Source organism: Hippopotamus amphibius, chromosome 6 (assembly GCF_030028045.1).
Source record: "Hippopotamus amphibius kiboko isolate mHipAmp2 chromosome 6, mHipAmp2.hap2, whole genome shotgun sequence".
Taxonomy (NCBI): Eukaryota; Metazoa; Chordata; class Mammalia; order Artiodactyla; family Hippopotamidae; genus Hippopotamus; species Hippopotamus amphibius.
In genome coordinates, this window is record NC_080191.1 from 114324053 (window position 1) to 114343404 (window position 19352).

Sequence of the window (19352 nt, forward strand, 5' to 3'; positions counted from 1 at the left end):
TAAAAATATTTGCTATAAGAAAGATTCTCTCCGTGCCCCAGAGCCTCTGTGCCCAGCGAGAGGCACAGTGTGAAGTAGGACGACATTGCAGTGACCTTGTCCTTGGTGTATGGTTTTTCTAGGTGGGCGAGGCGGTCCTGGAAAACGCGCGGCTCATGCTGCAGACGGAGAACATCCAGGCTGGTGCGGACGACTTTAAGGAGAGGTAAAGCTCCACAGCAGAGGGGACAGTCCCTCTGCACCCAGGACTCCTGGGCCGCTCGGGTAACGCGGCCCAGAGTCTGCAGCAGGCACCCCAGCCTCGCAGAAGGCTGGGTGGGATAACCGCGTTCCCGGGAGAATCTGGAGCCAAGACCTTCCGGCTCAAACCCTCCTTGTAAACACAAATAGGTCCCAAGGCCTCAGAGATTTTGCCAGTGTCACTTGGTTTAGAGCAGGGGGTCTCAAAACCTAGTGCACATCAGAATCACCTGAGGGGTGGATAGAAAACACAAATTGCTGTGCCCACCCTCAGAGTTTCTGATTCAATAGGTCTCAGGTGGGACCTAAAACTTACATTTCTTGCATGCAGTTTATTGCATGTCCAAAAAAAAAAAGACCCCAGAGAGCTGCCTCAACCCTATCACCATGTGAGAACACAGCAAAAGCAGCTTTATGCAAGCCAGGAAGACAGTCCTCACCAGGAATCGGGTGAGCTACAGGCACCTTGATCTTGGATTTCCAGCCACCAGAACTGTGAGAAATAAATGTTTGTTGTCAGAAACAAACAAACAAGCAAAAAAACATTTCCAGCAAGTTCTCGATGCTAATCCTGCTGGTCCCGGGACCACACTTTGAGAACTCCTGGTGTAGAGCAATGCTTCTCCAGCCTGGCTGCATGTGAGAATTACCTGGGCACTTAAAAATGCCAGTGCACAAGCCCCACAGACTAATTCAACCAGAGTCCTGGGGGGTGGGGCCAGGCCTCTGTATTTTTAAAGTTCACCAGGATTTCTTGATGTCCATTCAGCCTTGAGAACCACCTCTTTGGAGTCGAATATAGTGTTTCCTAAAATGTGCCTTGACAATCATTTTAAGTGGTATAAAGGTAAACATTTTATTTTTAATAGTCGTGTATTCATTTTTATAGTTACCTTCTGTTTATGGTCCATGAAACTGTCTTTCCACTATAGTGCTATCATTTACAGTAGCAATTTAAATTTTATTTAATATAAAGAACTGTTAAAGTTTATTGATCTAAGATTTACTCTTTAAGTACACGAATTTAAGGAACAATATAAAGTAAATAATGATACAGAAGATACACATTTGGGGCAAAATCACGTAGATGAATGAGGTTTGCAAAACACCAGCCTAACGGAGAAGCAAAAAAAGACACCCCTTTTATACATGAACACAGTGATTTGGGGACTATTTTGTGGGGAAGGTGTCCTGGGAATTGAGCAGATGGGTGGGTGATGGGATTGTTGTTCCCTAGATTGGTGAAGATGAAGAGGAGGGCATATAGTTGGGAGTCTGTGGGGAAGACCATGACCCCACAGCCATCCTTATCTCAGGAATGAGAAGGGTGCTGTGATGAAGACGGAAATCTCCACCCTCTCCTCGGACCCCTAGTCATTTCCTCTCTCTGAGACCAAGCTTTGCCACCTGCTAAAAGGTCTCCATGAGTGGTCACGCTGCAGTCAGACTCTCAACCAGCCAGTGTTTCCATCTTGCCCAGCACTGGTTGCCAAGGTCACAGGTGCACAAGGAAGTGCAGCCATCGTGCAGCCACCGATGGCTCCCTGCACGATTAAATACAGACACCAGCTGGGACTTCCCTGGTGGTCCAGTGGTTAAGACCCCATGCTCCCAATGCAGGGGGCCCAGGTTTGATCCCTGGTCAGGGGGCTAGATCCCGCATGCCGCAACTAAGACCCAGTGCAGCCAAATAAATAAATAAATAAAATATTTAAAAAAAAAGATGTCAATAGACATCAAACCATTCATACTAAATTTAAGGTAGTATTCAATTACGTATGATTAAGGTAGGATCTGACTGAAATGTCTTTCATTCATTCATTCATTTATTCCTTTGGGCATGCATTCATTCGTTCATACACACCTTTGTCTTGCCATTCAACAAGATAGAATGTAGACTCACTGAAAGCAGGAGCTTGGGCTATTTTGTGCCCTATTGTATCACCAGCATCTAAAACAGTGCCAGCACCAGATAGATGCTCAACAAATATTTGTTGAATGAATGAATGAATTCAACGAATGTTTGAACGTCTGCTTTGTGCCAGGCTCCTTGCCAGGTGCTGGGAGTGAAGGGACTCAGGCATAGTTCCTGACCTCAGTGAGCCCACAGTGTAGTGGAAAGGCAGCGGAGTGAGCAGACAGTGATTACCAAGCAGATATGCCATCTTGGAGATGAGCCCAGATGAGGGGCGGACATTTAGCCTGGTTACAGAGGGCTGACGAGATCTGTTGCCTGATTTGGGTCCTAAACTCACGTAAAAATTGACCAGGCACGTAAAGGAGGCATGACTTTCCAGGCAGAGAGGACAGCATTTGCAACGGCGGGAGGACGCGAGAAGACATGGTGAGTGAGTGGAATCCCAAGCAGCTCAGGATAACCAGGGCGTGTAGAGTGAATGTGGGGGAGATGGATCCTGGAGGACCACACCAGCCATTCCAAAGGGCTTGAAATGATCTGAGAGCAGAGGAGACCCATAGAAGGGATTTGAGCAGTGGCTCCTCGTGACCAGATTTTAGCTTAAAGGAATCTTTGTAGCAGTGGAGAGGAGAGGTGGGAAACAATGGGAGGGAAGGGTTCGGGCTGGTGGAGAGGCAGGGTCTGGATTGGGAGCAGTGATTGGAAAGTAAGTTCCGATCAGATTATTAAGGAGTCAGAGGATGACACTTAAGGCATCTGAGCAGAGGCGTGACTCGATGTGGTTAAGGACAGTCACTCTGGGGGTAATACTGTGGGCCTGGGAAGACAACGGGAGGCAGGTATAGCTCAGGGCCTGCCTGGGGTGGTAGCAGTGGGCAGACTTGAGGGATGGGTGGAAGACCTAACTGGCTGGACTTGGAAATTATCTACATAGACAACCTGAAAAGACAAGGTTAAAGGTAAGTTCCAGGCTTTGAACTTGGGTAATTGAGAAGACTGGTGATTCTTTGAATGAAGTAGAAAATTGAGGAGGGAACACTTACCTAAAATTCAGGGGTCAGTAATGAGTTTGGTTTTGAGGAAGCTGAGCTGAGGTGACGGTGGAGCGGCCAAGCAGAAATGATGGGATGCCGTGGACAGTGTTGTGTCAGGGATGCCTGAAGGTCAAGGCAAGACAGCTCTGGGTGTCAAGAGCACCCAGGGATTCTAACTGAAGCACCATTCAAAATGGGGTGGTGAGAAAAAAGCTAAAAGCTTAACAGCAGCCTTGGGGGATAACACAGGGATATTTCAGATCCTCGGCGCACTGCCAAGAAAACTGTCTATAGGAGCCCAAAACCTCCAGTAATGCTGAATGCACCATGTGCTGGAAGGGACCACACTCCCTGGAGAGGTGAGCAGACTAGGACTCCAGAGGCACGAGGCGGATGCTTCCAGCTTGGGTCAAAAGGGAATAATCCCCGTTACATGGGTGGGTTTCCATTTCAGCTGGAAGGACAGGACTTGTTTCCAAAAGAACTAAATGTTAATAAGAACACAATCCTTCAAAAAGAGTACACTTGGGTAGACAATCTAATTCCACATATAGAGCACGGAAAAATGCTTCAGAAACCATCCCCCACGTGCTGATTCAAAGGGACAGGCCCAACTCTGAGGGAAGTCTCTGGTGGTATGCCACAGGGCTCTGTCCTCACTCCTTTCATTTACTATTTTTAATTGCAAGGTGCTTGAAAGCAGGCGTGGCAAAATGGCAAATGATACAAAACCAGTTGGGGTGGTGAAGAGTTGGAATGACAGAATCACAATTCCGATCCCAACACGTTGGAACAATGGGCCAACGAAGCTGAAAGAGGATAAACATAAACTCCTATTCTTGGGTTCCAATACCAGGTGCACTCAGGAGGACAGAGAAATCGGGCTTAAAGCAGCTCTTGTGAAAAATGTTCAGGGGGTCTCCTTGACGGGACACTCACTGTGAATTAGTAGCAAACACAGCTGATCAAAATGAAGAGAGCAAACATACAAACAAACAAAAACCCACAATGCAGATTTCAGGATCCCTGATGAACAGAATTAAAGAGTTTAAACAAAGGAGCAGACAGTCCCACAAGACTCTGAAGTGATCAGGCAATGTGGAGTTTTGCATTTCATTCTCTGTATCACATTTTAAGAAGGACAAAGACCAATCGGAGCATTTCTAATCATTCCACAAATATATCTTAAACCTGGTGCTGGAAAAACAAAAATGCAAGGGTCATAGTCCCTGCCCTCGACAGCGATGGATATGAAAACCAATTTATAATACGTGAACAATGGAGGAAGGAAGTAGGAATGTTTGACCTGAGGAAGAAAAGGCTTGGAGGGGTGGAGGGGATGGAGACGGGGGATGAGAGGGTGACATAAAAGAGTGTCTCCAAATATTTGTAGGCTTGCCAATGGAAGGATTAGACTGACTTTGGGTGTTCCAGTGGGTGGAACTCAGACCCTTCCAGGAATAGAGACTAAAGCTCTTGAAGGCAGCAATCTGCAATAGTTAGAGCTGTCCAAAGATGGCACGATGGCTCTGGGAGATGATGAGGTCCCTGTCTCTGGAAGTATTGAAACAGCACCTGCATGATCACCTTTCAACAATGCCATCAAGGGATTGTCACCAGGCAGGAGTTCAGATAACTGAACATTAAAGTCCCTTAAAATTCTAAGACCTTAAGATGTTTTCTGAAGTGAGAGATGTGAGACTTCTCCCTTCTGCGGATGGATGAAGCTAAGGTGTGAAATTTGGCTGAGTGGAAGGCCATAGAAGAAAGGAGAGCCAATGGGAGAAATTGACAAAGTTGTTGGGTAGTTGTCAGAAAAAGGCCCTGTGCAAACCAGAGATTGAAACGTCTCAGAGGGGGCAGTTTCAGACTTGTGTCTGCGTGTATACGTATGCCTGTGTTTTTTTGCATATTTCACATGTAAATCCAGGTTTCCGGTTTCTCTTCAAGAGAAGGGCATACCGCTTCCCATGCTGCAGAGATGCGGAAGGGCTGGGCAGCACCGCCCCTTTATGTGAAGCATGTGCTCTCCTGTGCATGTCAGTCCCCACCTCTCGCTGCTGCCCAGACCTGGCCCTTGTCCCTCATCTACATTCCCCACTTGGCCCCTGAAGGCATTTGGGTTTGCAGCCACGGTCCTGAGATTTTACATGGGCTCTTTGGAGAGAGGAACTATGCACGCTCCTCATTTGGAGATCACCAGCACGTAGCCTGGGACTTAGCAGAGTCTCAGTAATGTCCGTTAAAGGATCCTCAGATGAAAAGGATGACAAAGGAGAATAACGTTGACGACGCTGGTCCCCTTACCTGGATCTGACCTCTTGGAGAAGCTTTCCCTAGAGCTCTGGGCTTCCAGTGCCCCATGAGGATGGCAGCTTGTTCATCCAGGTGCCCTGTTACCAGAAGTTGGCTGCAATCGCTTTCATTTTAATAAATCAACACCTAACAATTGCATTAGCAGTGTCCTCAAACCCATGAGAACGGTGACTTTTAACTTTCATTCCCTAAGGATCCCATAAGTGGCCTGTTGGTCACATTTATAATCTGATTATTTTTCTCTGGGGTTATCCAGCTCTGCTGATTGAGTTCTTTTACCTACAGGTATGAAAATGAGCAGCCGTTTCGAAAGGCGGCGGAAGAGGAAATTAACTCTCTGTATAAAGTCATTGATGAAGCAAATTCGACAAAAATGGATCTGGAGAGTGAAATAGAAAGCCTGAGAGAAGAGCTTTGCTTCCTGTCAAGGAGCTATGAAGAGGTAGGCGGGGGCTGGGCGGGCGACAGGACCAGAGGCCCTCACCTGTCTGGCTGACCTTCACAACACAGGTGATGGCAGCCTCTCCATGTCACTTGCCCAGGGCTGCAGGCAAAACACCAGTAAAATATTTTCAAATTCTTGTCGTGGATGAGCTCAGATGGCTTCAGGGACCAGGCTGGTATATAAATGGGGAGAAAGCAGGTCCAAGCAATAGTGAGTGATGGAACGTGTGTTGAATTGGAGGGAACATCCCCTAAGCTTTCTAGTTCAGGCTTTTTTCAACAAACAAAATAACTCCGAGAGTAGATCCAGGCTGCGGTCACTCATGTTAATGAAATCAGGTCAGATCATTGAGTGACAGGACTGAAGGGGACCTCCTAAGGTGATGTGGTCCAGTGTCTGCAGAATGGCACTAATTCTAAATCTGTCTAAACCGCACAAACTCACACCTGTCACTGATCCAAGATCCAAAGTGCTTGCAATTGAAAAAGTCAAAACCCACTTAACCATGTTCACATTGGGAAGTTCCTTCTCTTGTCCAACCTTAAGCTAACCAGGAACCAGTAAGCCCACTTCCTCCTGTCCTTAGCTCCATTGTCTGCCACTGCTCTCCAAAGGTAACCCTTTAAAAACTCTATAGTTGTTTTTAAATCTCTTTCTGCCTACTCTGACTTGATGACATTCATAAATTTCATCTTGCTGTTATTGCTTACTCTATGTTATTATTTCATTATTTATTTATTTTGATTTTTGCTTTGGGTGGGCCTGGGTTTGTGAAGACCAGCATAAGAAATCCATCCTGGGGAAAAAAGAATATAGCGCCCATGCTGCAAAGAGGACCAGGGACTCTGCCTGTCTCTTGAAGCCCCACGTTTGGCAGCAGCAAAATGAGAAGCAAACTATTTCCCACAGAGATGGGCTTCAGCTGGCTAGAATTCTATGTTTTTTCTTTCTTCTCTGGAACTCACTGAGGTGTATGTTGTCATTTTCAGGATGTGAGAATGCTGTACAAACAGCTGGCAGGGTCTGAGCTGGAACAATTGGATGTTCCCATTGGCAGTGGGCTGGATGACATCCTTGAGACGATCAGGATTCACTGGGAGAGAGACGTCGAAAAGAACCGGGTGGAAGCAGGTGCCTTGCTCCAAGCTAAGGTGAGAAGCAGGCCCAGCACCCTCACTCTGCCCTGTGCAGAAGGAGGCCAAGCAAAGATGAATAGCAGCCAACATGCAAGGAAAGAAAAGCAACCATTTCAATCTCATTAGACAGGAAAGAAATGCAATTTAAAACAACAGCTTTTTGTTTACTTGTCTAAATGCAGAAAAAGTTTAAAATGGTAATACTCAGTGCTGGTAAGCATGTGGAAAAGTGGGTGCTTTCCTGAGTTGCTGGGGGGAACAAGCCAGTGTGACACCTTTGAGGAAGGGATTTGATGATATGTATCGAGAACCTTAAAATGCTCCTGCCTCCCAGCTGAATAATCTAGACCCCATCCTAAAGGCATAATTGAAAATACGGATAAAGTTTACATCCAAATATACTATCCCACTGAAGTATTTATTATTATAAGGGTGAAAAAATTGGAAGGGAAAACAGATAAATGTTTAATAACAGGAGAAAGACTAAGCCACAGCCCAACCATGCAATAAAATGCCGAGACCAGCTCGGCGACTCGAGGTGAGTGACGGGTGCCGCAAGCTTGAAGAAGACACAGACACAGACTGAAGAGAAAGATGGGACCGGGGGGCTCAAGACCTCTTGGATCAAGAGCCCCACTGACTCATCCCAGGCTGCTTTTATTGAGTTCGTGGGCTAACATTCTCAGGTTACACTCATAAACAGTCAAAGGCCTCACATGATTGAGGCAATTATCTTTGTTTACTTCCTGGGTCCGAGTTGAGCAGGTGTGGATTTGAGCTGGGGGTGGAGAGCAAAACAGCCCTGGGGGTAGGAGACCTCTCTCAGATATTAGGGGTCTGTGCCCCACCCGTGTTGGCCCCTCTGCGACTGTGCCTGTCTTAGGTTGTTCCTCCCTTGAGGAATCTTACCCGTCTCTGGCTAACCAGTCATCCTCCAGGGCCAAACACAGTGATATAAGGAAGGTTCTATGCACCACCCCTGTTGGCCCCTCTGCGGCTGTGCCTGTCTTAGGTTGTTCCTCCTCTGAGGAATCTTACCCGTCTTTGGCTAACCAGCCATCCCTCAGGACCAAACAGGGTGATACTAGTCTCCACGCCCCGCACCCTCAGCTCCTCCACTGCTCAAGAATCCCATCGCTCGGCCCACATCAAAAAGGTTCCCGAATGTCTTCCCACATCTCCCCCTTTTTGTTTTCGTAGGAGAAGATAAGCCTGTAGGAGAAGATAAGCCTATTCGAGTTATTTCTTTTTCAGTCAATCCTTGGAGCGTTCTTCCTGTGCACCTGAGAACTTAAACATAGGATAATTAAAAGACAACAAAAAGTAAACAAATGCTTAGGAGACTGCTATTCATGCCTTTTATCCAATCCAGTGGATGCAATGCTTTTAATCCATCAGCTATACTTTGTAAAGTAGCAAATTTGGTGTAGAGACTGCAAAAATCATATTGCATGCCAGTTATTTTAGTTTGTAATTGTTGTATGTCCAGTGTGACACCATCCGCTCCATATCCCAGCATATGTGTCACTGGCATCATGGCCATCCCAGATTTGTAATGTTCTTAAACTTAAGGGAAGTTTCCATATTTCTGTTTGAGCTCTGCCATTCTCTAATTGAGGCCAAGGAAGTATTAATCCAATCCTAAGCCATAAGATGGGATAGGGCGAGTGCATGGCAATATTGGTATATGCCATCACAACCTTTTATAGGGATTGCAGGAGGAGTTTTTTTGGTGTAAACCATTAGAGACTGCATACCCCTTAGGGGACCAGTTTCATACTGTTCCATAGGAACCATTAAGTAGTATCACACCCTCCGTCCCACGGCAAACATCCCAAAGAATCTGATCTTGTCTGTCAGCCCATATCCGTTTTATTTCACACAAAGGTCTATCAGGGATGGCATAATTAGTAAACTTAGTATCCAAAGCTCAAACCTGAAAACAAATGTACAAAGTTCATCTCCGGAGATTCTACATCCCATTCAAAATGGCGTTTCTTTGGAACGCTCATGATATGGCTTAATTCTCCGAGATGGAATCCACACAGGTTCCAGGCCTTGTCCTGGTGACACACAAGCAAACCCTCTTCCCCATGTGATTAACCTTCCTGATGACCAGATATTAGTCAATGGGTCCTGCCACCATATCAGCGGCTGTGAATCATTAAAATGAGTCACATTCTTAGATGAGGCTCGAAAATGCCTCTCAGCTGCTGTATCTGTAGCCTGTGCAGATACATTCAAAAAATTAATAGTAAATAAGGCTTTATTTAAAATTGTTTGTTGCCCTTGGGTGATTCCCCCTTTTTGTTTTTGGAGCATGTTTTTAAGTAGTTGGTGTGCTCTTTCAACTATTGTTTGTCCCTGGGGGTTGTAAGGAAGTCCTGTAGAATGTGATATAGACCACATATCAAGAAATTGTTGAAATGCTTTACTAATATAAGCAGGGCCATTATCTGTTTTAATGGCTTGTGGCAACCCCATGACTGCAAAGCATGCATATAAATGCTTTTGCACATGCTTTGCAGTTTCACCAGACTGGGCAGTAGCCCATATAAATTGAGAAAATGTATCAATGGTTACATGCACATAGGAGAGCTTACCAAAGGATGAGATGTGAGTAACATCCATTTGCCATAAAGAATTAGGGCGCAAGCCCCGTGGGTTTACACCAGGTTCAGATTGCTGAGGATTATTAATAATTTGGCATGATGGACACGTTCTTAATATATCTTTGGCTTGATTCCATGTAATATCAAATTTCATTTTTAAGCCTTTAGCATTTACATGAGTTAACTGGTGGAAATGTTGAGCTTCATCCAATACGGGTGCAACAAGTCTATCAGCAGCTCTGTTACCTGTTGCCAGAGGCCCAGGCAAAGTAGTATGGGCCCGAATATGGGTAATATAAAAAGGAGCGTTTCTAGAATGGACAACTCGTTGAAGTAATAGAAAAAGATCATAAAGAGGCTGTGGAATAGACTGCTTGATAGTAGCAGTTTCTATCATATTAGTGGCTTGAACCACATAGGCAGAATCAGATAAAATATTAACGGCCTGAGGTATGTCTTGCAAAGCACAGATAACTGCATATAATTCTGCTTGCTGAGCTGAAAAGTGAGGGACAGGGATTTGTCGTGTTTTAAATCCCGTATATCCCGTTCGGCCCTTACTAGAGCCATCAGTAAAAATTATAGAAGCATCTGGTATAGGATCAGATTTTGTTATTCGAGGTAGAATCCATTGAGTTCTCTTAAGAAACTGCAAAATGGGATTTTTCGGATAGTGATTATCAATTTTTCCAATATAATCAGCAAAGGCAATTTGCCAACTTACACAATTTTGGAAACAAGCCTGAATTTCTTTAGTAGTTAAATTAATAATTATATGTGAAGGGTCAGTTCCAATTAAATGCTTACTTCGAGTTCTTCCCTTCAGAACCAACTGAGTTAATAATTCTAAATAAGGTGACAAGGATTTTACCATAGTATTTGCTAAAAACAACCATTCCACAGTTCCTTCATTTTGCATTAATATCCCCGTAGGTGAATGAGGAGAAGGTAATATAATTAATTGCAATGGCTGATTAACAGTTACTCTCTGTAATTGAGAAGAATGAATTTTATTTTCTACAAGTTTTAGTTCCTCTAAAGCAGCTGATGTTAAAGTTCTTGGACTATTTAATTTTGAATCTCCTTTTAACAAAGCAAATAGGTTAGACAATGCATAGGTGGGGATCCCTATGCATGGGCGGAGCCAATTAATATCTCCTAGGAGTTTTTGCAAATCATTAAGAGTTTGGATTTGATCTGACCTCAGTTCCACCTTTTGTGGTCTAATAGTTGTTCTATCAACTATTGTGCCCAAATATTGATATGGGCTATGCATCTGTACCTTTTCTGGAGCTATTTTAAGTCCTGCTCTATCAAGGCAAAGCTGCATGCTAATATATGCAGAAGTAAGTAAATCTTGATTAGGAGCAGCACACAAGATATCATCCATGTAATGGATAAGATAACAATTAGGAAATTCTAGTCGTACTGGTTCAAGGGCTTTAGCAACAAAATTCTGGCAAATAGTAGGACTATTCAACATGCCTTGAGGTAACACCTTCCATTGAAACCTTTTTCGAGGTTCTTTATTATTTAGTGCAGGCACAGAAAAAGCAAATTTTTCTTTATCTTTGGGATGTAATGGAATGGTGAAAAAGCAGTCTTTCAGATCAATAACTATTAAAGGCCAATTAGCAGGGATCATATTAGGTGATGGGAGGCCTGGTTGTAAGGCCCCCATTGGTTGTATAACTGCATTGACTGCTCTGAGATCTGTTAATAAATGCCATTTACCAGTTTTTTTCTTTATTGGAAATACTGGAGAGTTCCATGGGCTAAAAGATTCTTCAATATGTCCTTTTTCTAACTGTTCAGTCACTAATTCTGTTAGAGCTTCTAACTTTTCTATGGTTAAAGGCCACTGCTCAACCCATACAGGTGTATCAGTTTTCCAGGTCAATGGGATTGGTGCTGGGGGAAGCAGTAAGCTTTTACGAACAGTGGCCACTAGTGAAAAGATTGATATCCAAGACCTTCTCTATTTGCATTACCTTCAGCTGGAATGAGAAATAGTTTCCCTTGATGATATTTACCAAGACCTAACCCTGGCTGATATCCTTGATTTATTAGCATTTCTTGACTTTGCATACTATAAGTATCTATCGTTGGAATGTGGATTTCAGCCTTCCATTGTTGCAATAAATCCCTTCCCCATAAATTAATTGGAAGGTCTGCTATATAGGGTTGTAAGTGGGCTGGCTGCCCATCTGGGCCAATACAAGGCAATATTTTAGCACTTTGCTGCAAGCCATGAGCTCTACCTAAACCTACCACTGTAATGTCTGCAGGACAAGTAGGCCAGCGAGAAGGCCAATGATTACTGCTTATAATTGAAACATCAGCACCTGTATCTATCAATCCTCTAAAAGCTTTTCCATTTATAGTTACTGAGCATGTCGGGCGTGTTTCTAAAATTTTTTCAGAGAGGAAAACTCCGGCCTCTCCTGTGCTTCCAAAGCCTCTCGTTCTCCTTACTTTTGTACTATTGCCAATCTTATAATATGGCAGAATAAGCAACTGTGCTATTCTATCACCTGGATGGGCTTTCCATGGAACCGAAGTTGATATCATCACTTTAATTTCTCCAGTACAATCATTATCAATCACTTCAGTATGAATTCTAATTCCTTTTTGTTTTTCAGTTTCGTTTGGCACTGCACAAGCCCATCGGTCCTCTGACGGACCGGCTTCTTCATCAAAGCTATCATTTGAGCCCTCAGGAGCCCATAGAGGCTCTAACAGAGGCTCTAATACTAACTTAATCAGAGACCACATTGACCAAACAGAACCTGGTACGGGAGTCCCTTTAGAATGCAATTTTTTAAGTTTGCTCCCAACCTTATCCCCAAGTATATAAACCCAGTGTTAGCCTAAAGAAGGAAACTACATACAATATTCTCAACTATTTACAGAATTTCTAACAATCGACCTTCACTTGCTTTTTACAAGACCTTCACTTGCTTTTTACTCCACCTGCCCTTAGGAGCTGCCGTAACAGGCACACATCTGGTTGATATTAATCTAAACTTTATTTCCCATATTTTACCCCGAACACAAACTACCCAAGAGATTTACTTACTGGCAGGATTTTCTCAGAGGCCTCTTACTCTCCTCTTGGGGGCTTCACGGCACTTCCCAATTCTTTACTTTTATCAATTTCACTTTCCGTGAACCTTCGTCACTCAAGCCTTTCGTGCCCCACGTTGGGCGCCACTTGCCGAGACCAGCTCGGCGACTCGAGGTGAGTGACGGGTGCCGCAAGCTTGAAGAAGACACAGACACAGACTGAAGAGAAAGATGGGACCGGGGGGCTCAAGACCTCTTGGATCAAGAGCCCCACTGACTCATCCCAGGCTGCTTTTATTGAGTTCGTGGGCTAACATTCTCAGGTTACACTCATAAACAGTCAAAGGCCTCACATGATTGAGGCAATTATCTTTGTTTACTTCCTGGGTCCGAGTTGAGCAGGTGTGGATTTGAGCTGGGGGTGGAGAGCAAAACAGCCCTGGGGGTAGGAGACCTCTCTCAGATATTAGGGGTCTGTGCCCCACCCGTGTTGGCCCCTCTGCGACTGTGCCTGTCTTAGGTTGTTCCTCCCTTGAGGAATCTTACCCGTCTCTGGCTAACCAGTCATCCTCCAGGGCCAAACACAGTGATATAAGGAAGGTTCTATGCACCACCCCTGTTGGCCCCTCTGCGGCTGTGCCTGTCTTAGGTTGTTCCTCCTCTGAGGAATCTTACCCGTCTTTGGCTAACCAGCCATCCCTCAGGACCAAACAGGGTGATACTAGTCTCCACGCCCCGCACCCTCAGCTCCTCCACTGCTCAAGAATCCCATCGCTCGGCCCACATCAAAAAGGTTCCCGAATGTCTTCCCACAATAAAACATCAGGCAGTTATTAGAAATGATATTTATGAAGCATTTATAGCAATATGGGAACTGCTCAGGCAATAAGGTAAAACAAGGGGAGAAAAGAGAGTACAGAATGGTATGTACCAGGGGCCAGCAAACTTGTTCTGTAAAGGACAACATAGCAGTAAATACTGAGGCTTCCTGGGCCAGATGGTCTCTTCTGCAATACTTAGCTCTGCCACTGCGGTGTGAAAGCAGCTGTGGACAGAAGGTAACCAGTGAGCATGGCTGTGTTCCAATAAAATTTTATTTACAGAAACAGCAAGCGGGCTGGATTTGGCCTTCGGGCTACAGTTGCCAACCCCTGCTCTACACGGTAGGTAAAGCATTCAAACAAAGAAACTAGGCATCAAGAAAAGGTCAGAAAGCAGTTTATTTTACTTCAATTATACGTTAATAAGGCTGTAAAGAAAAGGTCTGTCTTTAAAAAAAAAAAATCAGAAAGAAAACATAAATTGTAAAGGTGTTAGCATTAGCAGCGGTCGTCTTTAAGTGTGAGACCCATTTCACTTGGTGATGTTTTTTCTTTCTTGTTTTTGAGTATTTCTGAAGTTTTTCTCAAGCAGTATGAATTATATTAATGGAGGGAAAGCATCTTTTATTAAACCTCATACATAAGAAAGGAATTAACCATAAAATAGAATGCACAGGGTTTGTTCTTCCCTTCTCCACGTTCCACCCATTCATAACTCTGGAATTCTGAGGCAGAGGATTGAAAGAGCAGAAGAGGAAGGAAAGCATGAAGGATGTGGGGAAAATAAGGTAGAATCTGAAAAAAGGCAAGAGGGCTGCTCCTGAGTTCTTGGTGACCTCTGAGTGGGTTTCAATCCTGATTGCACAGCACAATTATTCAGAGAGCTTTCAAAAACACCCAGGCCCAAGACCAATTAAATCAGAAGGAGGAGAGGGACCAGATGGTTTTTAAGCTCTCTGGCGATTCTAATACATAGTCAAAGTTGGGACCCACAAGAGTTGATAAAAACTCCCAAAAGAAAACCAGAAGGACTTTTTCTGTTGTTTCTTCTCCCGGCCCTCCTCAACCCCTGCCCCCTACGTATCAACAGGAAACCTCCCCACAGGGGCTTCACAAGTCTGGATGCCCCAATGTTCTCCAGATCAGAAAACGTCTTCCACTCCCTGATTCTCTACCCCCTACCCCTTATCAATAGCTCTTCTTTCTAACCTTCAAATCCTTGGGCTAGGTCACTACAAGCAATTTCCACGGCAAATAGTGCCTAACAGTTCCAGTGTGGACATACAGTGCCCACAACCAGTGAGAGGCAAAACAACACAAAGAGAAAGTGAAACCAAAGCACAGCTATGGTTTGGGTCCATTGCTTCTTAGGAGACTCATGAATATTTACAATTAATGACCCTAGAGACCATCAGTCCCATTCCCTCATTTTAGAGGTGAGGAAACTGAGACCCAGAATGGGTAGTTGATGTCCTGAGGTCACACAGCTGGTTGTAGCACCACAGTTCAGCTCTCCTGGCTCTTGGTCCAGGGATGTTTTTCTCTGCATCGGGCTATCACGTCTCCTTGGCTCTGTTCCCAAAGCTAAACCGCAGAGGCCCAGCAATTTGCAAACTCACTGCTGTCCCAGCACTCCTGGGGTCTACACCACACCACAGTGATTATCTCTTTGGGAAAGGGTAGAAGGGCACTGTAATTAACAGAAATAAATCTTGCATAGTGTGAAAAAGAAAAAAAAAAACTGTTATTATTCATCCCTCACCCTCTTGAGAATCATCACCAGCCCAACTGTCATTCAAACATTAATTCTGAACAGATTCATTAGTTGTTGTTTTTTTTTTTTTAATAGAGTAAGCCGAAAGCTACATCTCAGAGAAAACAGACAGTACTTGTTTCAGTTTGGTCGATGCTGCCTGGGCCTCTTGCAGGGAGGTGGAGCTCAGAAAATATTTGCAGGATGAGTGAATTCCTCTAATCATCCACAGAGATCAGAACTGACAGCCAGAAGTCCTCCAGCAAATAGTTTTGTCAGTCGCCGTCACACCCTCGGGGGCTGACTTTTGCCCAGCCTGAACACCTCCTGTTGGTTTCCTGGCGGCCAAGCATAAATGTGAAATGGCTCAGCACACACTGCTTTCAAAACCTTTCGCAGAGAGAATACAGACATGCATTTAATTACCTCTCAGCCCAGAGAGGCTAAAAATTAATTGACCTGATTAATCTGTCTTCACTTAGGTCCCCCCAGAAACTCATCCCGAGACAAATGTTTAAGTGTCGGTGGTTTCTTTGAAAGTGGCGGGAAGCAGAGAAGTGAGCCAACAAAGAACACATTATCCAAACAGCTCCCGCTGGGGGAGACTGGAGCATCCCCACAGGACCCGGGCGGGGGCGCGGTCTGGGGAATAATAGAGAGTACAAGAGAGGAGAGAGATGAGGAAGCTGGGGTAGTAATATCCTCTTCCCTCCGTCATCTGCCATCTGCTAGCAGAGTGACCTTTCAAAGACTTGAGAGAGAGCTCCCAGGCAGAGGTGCAGAATCTGGCAGCAGGGCAGAAGCTGGAGAGAACTAACTTACGGCCTGAGGAGTCAAGGTGAAGGTCATCAGCAACAGCGACCACTTTCCTGCCAACTCTTCTTATTTCTTAATCAGTAAAGGCTTATAAAGAGGTTCTGGCTAGGTTCGCTCTAGCCGTGGTGTTATGGATATCAGGAACCTCAATGGTCCAGTTCTGGGAGCTTCTCAAGTTGCATGATTCAGTGATTGGGGGATCAGGTTGATCCAGAGAATTTCCAGAAAGTTTTAACTTCTGGCCTTTCCTTTTCTGTTTGGTGTGGTTACCCAACTCAGGGTATTTGGGGATACTTCGAGAACCTCCAACAGCATGACATAGCACCTTCCAGACCTCCTGGCTACCCATGGGACATGCTCTCCAGTCTGCAACTAACACACCTTAGAGAGACCACCTTGGGGAATACTGAAGGGTCACTATTCACCTGTTTCCTAGATTCATGTGCTGAGACATTTCCACTCAGTAGAGCATCAAACAAAAAAGAGAGTCCTGAGTACAAGTATGCTCTATCCTGACCTGGGCTAGATTAAGATCTTTCAGTGCCCTTCTTTCCTAAAGCCTTTGCAGAACTTATGGGTGCATTGAAATCATCTGTCAGTCATTGTTAGACGATCTAGAATTCAAAAATAAAACTGATCACCATGTGAGGCCGTTTGTGCTGGTTAGACCTCTGACATCATTTCTGCTCATTCAATTCTCACAACAGCCTCAAAAGCAGGAACTATTGTTATTCCCATTTCACAGACATGTTTTCTGCTACCGGGAGGGAGGGAGGGAGGGAGGGAAGGGAGGGAGGGAGGGAAGGAAGGAAGGAAGGAAGGAAGGAAGGAAGGAAGGAAGGAAGGAAGGAAGGAAGGAAGGATAGAAGGAAGTGTGGGAGGGAGGGAGGAAGGAAGGGCCGGGAGCTTCTAGTTTTCCTGCAGCCAGGCTATTTCTACTAAGTTTTTCTTTCACAGATGCATGCATTTCAAGCATGACATCATCAACAGGAAAATGATATTCTGAGTAGCCAAAATGGCACTTTCAAGAATATTACGCAGTTATAGTCTTTTATGTCAGGGTCAGTCCATCATGATACACAGAATCCCATGTTTCTTCCAACTGACCTTTCCCTTGCAGCATGTGGTCCTCCTGGAAACAGGGCCACCCTGCAGGCTAAGGGCTCCCAAAGTTTCTGAATCAGGCTGCTTAGGATTCGAAAGGTTGACTTTTCCCACTTCAGTTTGCCCTTGATGGGATTCGAGGCCCTCCCCTGATTTCCAGAAGCCCAGCCTCTGTCCCTTGTTCACTGTAGCTGGGTGATGTGCTCCATATTCAAAGGCTTATTCAGTCACCAGCATGAGCTGGGGGGCGGCGGAGGGGGAGGCGGGCGGTGCTCCATGACAAATAGACTGCCCCCATGCCCCCTGCCCTGACAGTAGGTCGCACTTGCCTCTGATCAGTTTAAGGCATTTGTGGTCAGAAACTTTATCTGACCTGTAACCATCATGCCTCAGACAGGATGACAGATTGTGGAGACAGTTAAGAATGAAGAGAGGGGAGCAGATAGAGATGAACTGTGAGGTTATTGATAATCTTAGAGCTTGGAGGAGTCACCAGAGACTGACTGGAGCAGTGCCCTCTAATGGAAATTCCTGCAGTGAGGGGACTGTTCTGTAACCTGTGCAGCAGTCCAGTGTGACAGCTCAGCCACGTGTGGTTACTGAGCACTTGAGATGTGCGTGATACAACTGAGAAACTGGATTCCTCATTTTATTTAATTTTTATGACTTCTTACATGAATAGCTATCTGTGGCTAGTGGCTACCATACTGGACACCCAAGAGACTAGAAGCCTTGGATAACATGTCACCCTGTCATCTGTATTCACAAATGATAACCTACCTTGTGAGGGCAAATATTTTACACAGGCTGCTGTGTCTATGCCTTTTCTTTGCTTGCTTTTACCAAGAAGAGTCAGTGTTTTCTAGGACACATGAGATTGGATTAAATGGATTTCTGGCACTCAGTTGTCACTTGCTCTGGGCTGAAAGACGGCCTGATATGGTCCTGTCAAGACAGCCAACTAGGAGAGTTCCTTTTATGGAGAATAGGGAGAGCAGACCGCCAAGAGTATCTGTAATCTAGAGGTCCCTGTGTGTTGATGAGTTGGCTACGATCTCAGTGGCTCTTCCGTGAAATAAGCACTGGCTTATTCATTCCGGTGCCCTCACAGCAAGCGCTGAAGAGGAGTCACCTAGTATTTCTAGACCTCATAATACGTCACAGAGCAAGCTCTGCAAAAGGGCCCCAGCTTGCTTTTCTTTCTTTTTTTATTTATGCATTTTAATATCTAATACCTTCACTTGGTTCAAAATTCAAACTGTACAAAATGATATACAGTGAAAAATGTCATCCCACCCATGTCCCAGCCACCCAGTCTTTGTTGTAGGGTCAATCAATGTTATCCTTTTCCTGTGTGCCCTTTCAGACATTTTATGCATATACAAGAACCTATATATATATATTTTTTTTCTCTCTCTTTTTACACAACAGTAGCATTCAGGACATACTGCTTTTTAGCTGCACGATATTTTACCGCAGGGGGCAGCAAACTATGGCCCACAAGCTAAAGCTCCTGCTGCCTGTTTTTCACAAATAAAGTTTTATTGGAACATAGCCATGCTTACCATGTGCACATTGTCTGTGGCTGCATTTGCATTACACCAGCAGAGGTGAATAGTTAAGACAGACACCATATAGCCTGCTAAGCCTAGAACATTTACTATCTGGTCCTTTACGGTAAAAGTTGCCAACCCTTGTTCCAGCTCATGGATATCCCAGGGTTTATTTAATCTGTTGATGAATGGTGGCTTCCAATCTTTTGCTATTATAAATAAGACTAGTCACTAACTTTGCATGTCCCTCATTTCCCAGCATAGAAATGTATCTGCTGGATACCTTTATAGACACGGAATTGCTGGGGCGAAAATTATGTGCATCAGTAATTTTGATAAACATTGCCAAATTACCCTCTATAAAGGTTGCAACAACTTACATTCTCTTCAGAAATGTCTTCATGTCCATTCCCTGAATCCTCATGGATCCCATGAGTTCTCACACTTTGTGATCACTTTGTGATCTTTGCCAATATCATAGGTAAAAAATGGTTTTTCAGTATACTTTTTTTTTTAATATTTATTTATTTTTGGCTGC

At 44.6% G+C, this 19352-nt stretch overlaps 1 protein-coding gene across 1 annotated transcript in view; it reads left to right on the forward strand.

The window, feature by feature from the left end:
- BFSP2 (beaded filament structural protein 2) overlaps positions 1-19352 on the forward strand; it is a 73274-nt gene that overhangs the window by 38786 nt on the left and 15136 nt on the right. The window contains exons 2-4 of the mRNA XM_057739232.1: positions 123-205; positions 5794-5950; positions 6943-7104. Of these exons, the coding sequence (XP_057595215.1) occupies positions 123-205; positions 5794-5950; positions 6943-7104 (402 nt within the window). The remainder of the gene's footprint in view (positions 1-122; positions 206-5793; positions 5951-6942; positions 7105-19352) is intronic.